This window comes from Gracilinanus agilis, chromosome 1 (genome assembly GCF_016433145.1).
Source record: "Gracilinanus agilis isolate LMUSP501 chromosome 1, AgileGrace, whole genome shotgun sequence".
Classification (NCBI taxonomy): domain Eukaryota; kingdom Metazoa; phylum Chordata; class Mammalia; order Didelphimorphia; family Didelphidae; genus Gracilinanus; species Gracilinanus agilis.
Window position 1 is genome coordinate 178,667,086 of NC_058130.1, and position 10,310 is coordinate 178,677,395.

At 40.6% G+C, this 10,310-nt stretch overlaps 1 protein-coding gene across 1 annotated transcript in view; it reads left to right on the top strand.

The window, feature by feature from the left end:
• CIITA (class II major histocompatibility complex transactivator) overlaps positions 1 to 10,310 on the top strand; it is a 36,728-nt gene extending 26,418 nt beyond the window's left edge. Inside the window, exons 15-20 of the mRNA XM_044657326.1 lie at positions 3,641 to 3,733; positions 4,238 to 4,324; positions 5,009 to 5,092; positions 6,625 to 6,708; positions 7,878 to 7,984; positions 9,740 to 10,310. Of these exons, the coding sequence (XP_044513261.1) occupies positions 3,641 to 3,733; positions 4,238 to 4,324; positions 5,009 to 5,092; positions 6,625 to 6,708; positions 7,878 to 7,953 (424 nt within the window). The 3' untranslated portion in view covers positions 7,954 to 7,984; positions 9,740 to 10,310. The remainder of the gene's footprint in view (positions 1 to 3,640; positions 3,734 to 4,237; positions 4,325 to 5,008; positions 5,093 to 6,624; positions 6,709 to 7,877; positions 7,985 to 9,739) is intronic.

Below are 10,310 nucleotides of genomic sequence, written 5' to 3' on the forward strand. Positions count from 1 at the left end.
AAGGAAGGAAGGAAGGAAGGAAGGAAGGAAGGAAGGAAGGAAGGAAGGAAGGAAGGAAGGAAGGAAGGAAGGAAGGAAAAAAGAATACTATGAATTGGAACCAGATGTCCTAGGTTAAACTCTCTGCTGCTTAATACCTGCTTCATTTCTCTAAACCTTTGAAGGGAAAATGCTTCCTTTGAAAGTCCCTTTCCCCTGTTTCTAATCACTTACCTTAAGAATCCAATAAGAAACCAGTTTAGTTTCCCCATATATTTTGATATGGAAAGGATCCTAGAGAATATTTCTAGATCAATTACCTCATTTTATAGATGAGGAAATTGAGGTGCAGAGTTTAAGTTAATTTGCTTAAAGCCACGCAGGTCTTAAGTGGTGGAGCTAGGTTTTGAACCCGGGTTCTTTGACTCAGATTTTCATTTTAACACAGGCCTTCCCAAGACTGAGTAAAGGGAGTTCATGTACCTTTAGCAAACTGATAGCCATGATACTGACTGTTGATCAAACAATTACCTTTCTACAGCCTTTACTCAGCATATCATAGGGGGAAATATTTTGGATTTGGAGTCAGAAGACCTGCACTCAAAGCCTGGCTCTGCTGTTTTCTACCTCTGTGATTTTGGACAGATCTTCTTAAGTTCTCTGGGACTCAGTTCTTTCATCTGCAAGATGAAGGAGTTGAACTACATGCCCTTTTAGGCCCCTTCTACCTCTAAATCTATGATGGGATGATCTTCCCACCTCCCAGCCAAGAAGACTATGAGGAGGTAATCCACGACTAATGGATTGCTATTGTCCAATGAACTTGGCACCTACATGCGTGACCTCAAGCAAATCTTTTAACCTCCCCAGACCTCAGTTTTCCCAATTTCTGTAAATTGAGATTACTGTATTAATGGGCCTCTCCAGTCTCTTCTAACTGCCTAAGCCTAAGAAGGCTGGGTTTTGGTTCTCTTCAGTGTCTGGATCTGCTTGAGAAAGTAATTCAGCCTGGGCCTCCTGGGGCCTGGTTTCTGTCCAAAGACTCACATTCTGCTCCCCTGAGCTCTGCTGGCTTCAGGAAAGGCTATTAGGGGAAGTCTTTGGTTCTCCTCTATCATTGAATTTTAATTACTCTAAATTCTGAAATTCAGATTCTGTTTCATTTCTGAGGTTTCCCTTTCTCTCTTTCTCCCTTTCTCTCTGTCTGATTCTTCAGGGTAGTGAAAATCATCCAGTGGGGCCACTCTAGGAAAGAAGCCATGCCTTCTCTGCATTTAGCATTTCAGTTACACTCCTTCTGAACCTAGGGAGTCACATTTATATTTCAAAGTACTTTGAGATCCATAACTCTCTCTCTCCCTCTCCTTCACCTCCTGTCCCTCTTTCCCTCCCTCCATCTCTCTGTCTCTGTCATGTTTCTCTGCCTCTATCTCTTTCTCTCTGTCTTTGTCTCTTTCCTCCTCCCTTCTGCCCCCTCTTCTCTCTCCTCTCTGTCTGTCTATGTGTCTGTCTGTCTGTCTGTCTCTCTCCTCTCTGTCTTGGTCTTTCTCTCTCTGTCTCTCTATCTATTTGTCCCTCTGTCTATCTATCTCTGTATCCCTCTGTCTATTTCTGTTTTCCTATTTCTTTTTCTCTGTCTCTGTCTGTCACACTGTTTCTCTGCCTCTATCTCTTTCTCTCTGTCTTTGTCTCTTTCCTCCTCCCCTCTGCCCCCTCTTCTCTCTCCTGTCTGTCTGTCTGTCTGTTTCTCTCCTCTCTGTCTTGGTCTTTCTCTCTCTGTCTCTATCTATTTGTCTCTCTGTCTATCTATCTCTGTATCCCTCTGTCTATTTCTGTTTTTCTATCTCTTTTTCTCTGTCTCTGTCTGTCACACTGTTTCTCTGCCTCTATCTCTTTCTCTGTCTTACTCTGTCTCTTTCCTCCTCTCCTCTGCCCCCTCTTCTCTCTCCTCTCTGTCTCTGTCCTTCTCTCTCTGTCTCTCTATCTTTTGTTGTCTCTCTGTCTCTGTCTCTCTATCTCTTTGTCTCTCTGCCTTTGTCTCTCTCTATATATATTCTCTGTCTCTATCTCTTTGTCTCTGTCTCTGTCTGTTTCTGTCTCTGTTTTCTGCCTGTCTCTCTATCTGTCTCTGCCTCTTTCTCTATGTCTCTGTCTTTTTCTCTCTGTCTGTCTCTATCTCTCTGTCTCTCATTATCTCTGTCTCTGTCTCTGTCTCTCTCTATCTATCTCTGTCTCTCTTTCTCTATCTCTCTTTTTCTCTGTCTCTGTCTCTCTGTCTCTGTCTGTCTGTGACTGTCTCTCTGTCTCTCTGTCTCTCTCCACTAGTGTGGGAACTTCCCTCTGCCAACGCAGACCAGCCTACAGTGTTAAGTGGAGAGTCTGGGGTATCAAAAGGTGACTTGTCCAGAGTCTCACAGTTAGAACATTACGTACATGGAACTTAAGTCCAGGTCTTTCTGCCTCTGAGACAGCTCTCTAATAATTCTATTGGAATTTTTATGGTAATAAAAAAATTGGAAGGGAATCAAATTAATAGATGGTCTCATTTGATCCTTATAGTATCATTTTGAGATAGGCAAGGCAGATACTAGTGTCCTATTTTGTAAAAATTTTTCTTCCATCTTGGAACCAATACTAATACAAAAATACACCCAAAAAATTGTTAAAAAAATACATAAAATGGGACTCAAAGGCTAAATTATTTGCCCAAGGTCACCCAGCTAATTAGTGATAGGAAGAGTCAGAACTTAAAGCAGTTTTCCTGTCACTGAGACTTACATTTCTTCTACTCTATTGCAGATATCAAATGGCAAATTTATCTTTATGTTCTTTTCATTCTGAATGAGAATTTTAAAAAATTTTATATATACCAATATAGGAACATTATATTAATATAATACATGTGATTTGTTATAAGCATGTAATAAATTATAATAAATATGATTATCCAAAAGAAACAAATTCTCATATTAACTGTCTAAAAATCTTTCTCATTCTTTCTTCCCCATCTCATTTCTCACCACTAAGAAGGCAGGTAATATGATATAGGATCTACATATATTATTATATAATACATATTTCTCTGTTTATCATTTTGTGAAACAAGACACGTATTGCTTACATTAGGGAAAATTCATGAAGGAAATAAAGTGAAGAATGGCATTTTTCAAACTGCATTCAGATTCTGTTCTTTCTAGTGGTGATTGCCTTTTTTTGCATGAGTACCTTGGAGTTGTCCTGGAGCCTTGCCTTGTTGATAATAGTTAAGTCATTCACAGTTGATCATCACACATCATTGTTGTTACGGTGTTCAACATTCTCCTGGTTCTGCTCACTTCACTTTGTATCACTTCATATGAGTCTTTCCAGGTTTTTCTGTGATCATCTTGTTTGTTATTTCTTATGGCACAATAGTACCGCATTATGTTATCTTCTTATTCTTGAGTGAGCTTTCAGCTCCTTTTAACCCAGCTGTTTACATAAAGTAGCCCAGACCCAAGAGGGGGAGAGCAGTATCAATATCCAGGGAACGATGATTATAAGAAGGAAATTCCTTCATTTCTCCTCTTGGTCTTGGCAAGGGAGAGAATGCAAAAGTGGGCCAGAGAAGGCTCCTCTCAGAATCAACTTGATGGCTTTTATGCTTGGTTCCTTCTTACAGCCTGGACACCCTAAGTGAGAACAAGATTGGGGATGAAGGTGTAACTCAGCTCTCTGCCATCTTTCCAGAATTAAAGGTCTTGGAAACCTTGAAGTAAGTCTCAAGAAAAGATCTTTATCATTCTGCCTATATTATTAGCCTTTGGGATAAAACTAAGCTTAGTCAAGAAAGCCATGGTGGTAGGGTGATGAGCTGGTAGGAAGCCTAACAGGGATAGAAAATCATTTGGGTGGGGAGGGGCAGCTGGGTAGCTCAGTGGGTTGAGAACTAGGCCTAGAGAAGGGATGTCCTCAAATCTGGCCTCAGACACTTCCTAGCTGTGTGACCCTGGCCAAGTCACTTAACCCCAGTTGCCTGATCCTTACCACTCTTCTGCCTTGGGACCTAAATGCTTAGTATTGGGTTCAAGGTGGAAGGTAAGGGTTTTTTAAAAATCAGTTTGGTTTCTTAATTAATCAATTAAATAAAATTTTTAAAAAAGAAAGAAAAACTGGGAAAAATTTGGATCATTCCAAATTTCCCCAAGAGTAGGAACTGACCTGACTGGAACTCCTGCCTTTCCAATTCACCCTCTTTCCCATTCTATGTTTCTTCCAGCTTGTCTCAGAATTGCATCACTGATGTGGGAGCCACAGAGTTGGCCAAAGCTCTGCCATCACTAGCAACATCCCTCATTACCTTGAGGTGAGTGAGAGGCTCTCCCTGACAAATTTTAGAAAGATTTGGTGGTTTAGGTGCATAGAGTTCCCTGTCACAACAGCAACTTGATACATTGGGTTGGGGGCTCTAAAAATGAAAAAGTCCACTGGCCCTCCAAGCAGTCCCATCTGGAGAAAAAGCCCTAAACCTTCCCCCCGGGAAATAGTAATCTCTCTCTCACCCATCAGAGAAGGTTCTGCAGCCTTCCACCACTTCTCTAGTATCTTCCAACCTTTAATGTTGGACACTCATTAAGTCCCGCCAAATTCCTTCCTGCTGCAAATACAACCTCTGCTTGTTTCATCACTGAAATCTGAACAATACCTCCCACACAGAGGTTTGTGATTGATGTTAATAGTTGTGGTCTCAGCGTTTAATACAACATGACTAGAAATAGTCATCTCATGAAAGCAATATTCCACAATGAATAGGTAACCATTGTTAATAATGCTGATGGCTTGAACAATGATTACTGATAACAAGGATCACACACTCACTCTTGGGGAAGGGGCTCCCCCAGTGACTGAAGAAACATTGTGTTTTCTCTTCTTCCAGTAACGGTGGTCAGTTTGACAGTAAAGTACAGTGAGATAGATTTAGAGATTCCCTCTCCTATATCCCAGGTTCCTAAATGCACAGTGGTTCCTCCTCCCCCTCTGTTTTTGGCAGCCTGTACAACAACTGCATCTGTGATACTGGAGCCGAGAACATCGCTAGTGTGCTTCCCAAAATGGTGTCCTTGAGAGTCCTGGAGTGAGTCTGGGAGATGCTGGGGGATTGGAGAGGGGAAACGTTGGGGATGGGCGAAGTCTGAAATAAAAGGTTCTGGAGGGCTGGTTTATAGAGTATCTCCTACTGACATTGCAAAGGGTCTGTTTCTGCTATAGAATCTCAAGCCTCAGAGAAGAAGCCTTGAAAGGAGATTGAGGAAATATAGATGCAAGTTCCTTAGGGACTATTTGCCTGAATCTCAGAATCCTTTTCTCCCCCTTCATGGAAAGGGGAAAAAATGACTCTTCAGGGAGCCTCCCACCATTTATTGACCAATAAATGCATGATTTGATTAGCGAGCAAGTAGGACATAGTATACAGGAACTCATGGGGTATCAGAATCAAATGAGTGCCAGGTTAGGGAACAAGAGACAGAGATTGAAAAGGCCACCCTTCCCAAAGCAGGTTAGACATAGATCCTTTGAAGGTCAGACTATTGGGCATAGCACACAGGGAATAAAGCCATTGCTACGCCCTGTCCCCAGGAAAGTAAAAAATAAAAAATAAAAAATAAAAAAAAGCCAACTATCTTGTTGTTCTTTTGGGGAGTCCTACCCTGAGCCATCCTCTAATAATACATGGATGTGGAGTGATGAGCATTCCAGGCTCTGGCCACCTAGATTTGCATAAAGCCCCTAAACAGAATTCAGCTTCTCTTGGGTCATGGGTAGGCATTTAGAACTTCTATAACATGGAAATTTCACACGTTAGCAAATCAGGGTGATTGTATCATAGATTTAGAGCTAGAAGGGACTTTAAAATGTAATCTAGTCTGACCTCTTAATTTAATTTTTAATTTTTATTTTTTAAAACCCTACCTTCTCTCTTAGTATCAGTTCTAAGATAGAAGAGTGGTAAAGGGCTAGAGTAGACAATGAAGGTTAACTGATTTGCCCAGGGTTACCCAACTAGAATATGTCTGAGATCACATTTGAACCCAGGTCCTCCCAACTCCAGACCTAGTGCTTTTTCTACTGTGCTATCTAGCTGCCCTCCAACCCCTTCATTTATTTTTTAAATTTTTTAACTGATTAATTAAGAAAATTTTTCCATGGTTACATGATTCATGTTCTTTCCCTCCCCTCCTCCCACCCCACTCCCATAGCCAATGACCAATTCTACTGCAACCCCTTAATTTTAAAACGACTAAACTACAGCTTAGGGATCAGCTTCCTAAGATTCACATGGGCTGTAAGTGTCAAAGATGGGATTTGAATCCAAACCTCCTGACTCCAAATTCAGCCTTCTTATCATTGTTTCATGCTACTTTTAGATTTACAGAGAAAGAGAACTGACTTTCAATACACTTGTAACTTGGGTGCCATAGAGTAAATGGGTGAATTGGTAGTTTTTTCAAGGAGACCTCTTTAAGAGCCATTCCTTACTCACAGGAACTAGGGATGGGCTGAGACAGCTGTTCCCTGGGCTCAGACCCAAGATCCACAGTCAAAGCTTTTGCCATCATAACATTGAGCCTGCCACACTAACAACAACCAATGGGTTTCTCTCCATAGTGTTCAGTACAACAAGTTCACAGTTGCAGGAGCCCAGCAGCTCACAGCCAGTCTGAAGAAATGTCCACATATTGAGACATTGGCGTAAGTCCTGACAGCATGAAGTCTGCATGTTATATGTAGGAGAACTTTGTTGTTGTTAATCAGACATTTTGATTGTGTCCTAGTTTTCATGACCCCTTTTAGAGTTTTCTTGGCAAAGATGCTGGAGTGGTTTGCCATTTCCTTCTCCAGTTCATTTTGCAGATGAGAAAACTGAGGCAAACAAGGTTAAGTTACTTGCCCAGGGTCACATAGCTAGGGAAGTATCCAAGGCAGGATTTGAATTCAAGTCTTCCAGGTCCAGGCTCTATCCACTGTACCACATAGCTGCCCAAGCTAATGATACCCTAAACTATTGTAGCACTTCATATTTTTAAGTATACAGAATAAATAATAATAAAAATAAAAGTATATACATAATCTTATTTGAACCTTCTAATAACCCAGTAAGGTAATAAAAAGATTATTATCTGAATTTTATAGGCATTTTAACAGACTTATAGAAGTGAATTAACTGGACCAAGATCACAGCTAGTCATCTAGCAGAGGCAGGTTTAGAATCTTTGTCTCCTAGAATCTTCTAGTAGTGATGATGATGATGATGATGATAATTAACACTTATATTGTGCTTTAAGATTTACAAAGTGCTTTATATGCTTTAATTCTTCACAATAGCCCTATGTGGTAGGTATGGATCCCATTTTGTAGATGAGGAATCTGAGGTAGAGGTCAAATAATTTGCTTAAAGTCTCATTGCTAGTAAGTGCCTGGGGCTGGATTTGAAGTCAGTTCTTCTAGACTCGAAATCCTCCACTCTGGCTCCCGTGCTACCTAGTCTAGTACTTATTGCTATTACATCAGGGGGTTGCTAATCAAAAATAGGTGGGATGTCTCCATTCTCCTCACTTATGTTTGAGGGATGATGCAGAAAACAAGAATCTGATAGTGCCATGGGTTGTGTTTCTCTTCTCTTTTTCTTTCCTTTTTTAAACTCTTACCTTATGTCTTGCTATCATTTCTAAGTCAGAAGAGTAGCAAGGGCTTGGCAATGAGGATTAAGTGACTTGCCCAGGATCATACAAGTAGGAAGTGTATGAGACCAAATTTGAACCCAAGTCTTTCCAATGCCAGGTCTAGTACTCTATTCACTGTACTACCTAGCTGTCCCCCTCTTTTCTTTTCTAACCTTTGTTTCCTGCTCTCCTTTCCAGGATGTGGAACTCCACTATTCCTTATGGGGTTCAAGAACACCTACAGCATCTAGACTCCCGAATAAGCTTGCGGTAGTACTGTATTGACTCTTCAGAAAGGTAACTAGGTAAGTATGGGGCATTGAGGTGAAGTAGGGAATGTGCATTATCCAAGGTTCAGAGTCTTTGGATTCTAAAGTAGAGAGAGGAAAGAAATAGGAGTATCAATTTCAAAATTGTTTTTGTAGGCTACTTTGAATAGACACAGAACATGGAGACTTGAGTTTAAGTCCTTCCTCTAGGCCATCTGAGTCACCACTGGCAAATTATTTAGCATCCTAGGCATCTCTCTAAGAGAATATAGACAAGTTCTCAATCTGTGTTAAAGGATACTCTACTGGGAGTATCCTTCATAATTTAGAAAACAGATCTGATCACACCCAAAAAAATATGAATGGAGAAGAATATACATCCTGGATCTGGGCCATACCCTTGGCTGGAATGTTATGATGTTGTCAAGCACCATAGACAGCAAGAGGAAAGACATTGGGAATCACATTTGTGTACCTCCAAACTTTACCAAATCTGACCTGGCCAGATATTAAAGGGTCTTCTTTCCACTTCTTTGGTTTGTTAATTTCGTTTGACCTAGAAAACTCTGAATGAAGATCAATGCATATCAGAAATTGTTAAATGGTTAAATGACTTGCCCAGAGTCACACAGTCAGTACATGTGAGAGGTAAACCTTGAACTCAGGTTCTCACTAACTCTTAATACCAACTCTCCTCCCACCTAGTGGTAGCAAACTCAAAAAGAAATGGCTCCCGGTGGGTCACCTATTGACTTGTTGGATATTTACATTGGATTTTACAGTGAATATAATGTTTGAGTGTTGGCTGAATTGGAATTTTAAGCTAAACCAGTGTAGAACCTGGTTCAGCCTACACTTGAATTTTGCTGGTCCTGAGTTTGACACCTCTGTACTTCCCCATGATGTTTCTCAAATCACTGGTCTTCCTACTTAGGATCATAGATCTAGAACTATATAGGACTTCAAAGGCCATCTAGTCCAACCTCTCCATTCTACAGTGGAGGAGACTAAGGTCCAAAGAATTTTAATGACTTGCCCAATTGGAGTCATGTAGGCAGGAAGTAGTAGGATTCATGATTCCAAGTTCATTATTCTTCCTTCTACATCATGTTTTCTCTCTTTCCTATTCTTAAACACCTCAAAGAAAGCTCTTTCCGTAGACATCTTAAGACATCCTTTCAGTCTAGGATGGTGAAGATTTTGTCAGACAGAGAGGCAGAGGGAGCACATACATTTCTATGGGTCGTATGTGTGTGTGTGTGTGTGTGTGTGAAATTAATTGTTTTTTTTAAGTTTTAATATTTCCCCTAATTACATGTAAAAACAAATTTTAATCTTTTTTAAAATTCTGCGCAAATTTTCTCCCTCACTCACTCCCTTCCCTTACCTCCTACTTCCCTGAGATGGTAAGCAATCAAATATAAATTTTACATTTATTATATTACATGAAATAATGTAAAACATTTTTCCATATTAGTCATTTTGTGGAAGAGAACTCAAACAATAAAAATAAAAGCAACAACAAAAACAAAAAATGAAGAAAGTGAAGTCATCTGTGTTTAATATACCTTGATATCAGGAAATTGTTCCTTTTATTATCCACACATTGATAGTGCTGACATTTAGGCCAGTTCAGTTACATCCTGACATTCAGTGGAGTAGCATTAATAAATCCACATCTCAGATCTCTTCATCTGGCCCCTATTGGTACTCTACTTCCCTTCATTTCAGTCTATCTATCTTCTCTCAATCTGCTTAGTTCTCAAAACAGTCTCTTCCTTTTGATAATAGGTCTGAGGACCAGAAATCCCATCCATCCATCAGGCTTTCAGCTCAGGGGCCCAAATCCCGGCTAGAAGAGCCTAACTTGGCTGCCATCTTGGTTTGTATCCAGCTATTTCAGACTAGTCAGAGTTCCTCCTGATCTCCTGCCAGCATAAGGTCTCTTGGCTTGGCAAAAGGCCATCAACGTCAGGGTGACGATGAAACACGGCTCCTGGCTCTCTGATGTATTCATCTGGCAGCTGTGGTATGGAAGGTGAACTAAGGGAAGCAACATTTCCTCTTTCCTTTGAGTGTCCCAGGAGGCAGAAGAGTAGGATGAGAGAAAGAAGCACTGCCCGTCTGCTCCTCAACCCCAACCCCTTCAGATATCTAATTCTCAAAGATGGAAAGAAGCTGGTTGCACTGTGGTAACTGCACGTTGGCTGTTGGATGTGTCCTTTTGCACTGACTTTCCAAAGCAGAAGAGTTTCAAGGCAGAGAGATCTGAAGCCAATCTGGGCTAGCCAAAAAACACTTGAGTTACAAGATATTATAGATAACAGTAATAGTAGTGGTTCTTGGTCAAAGTTACGCTACC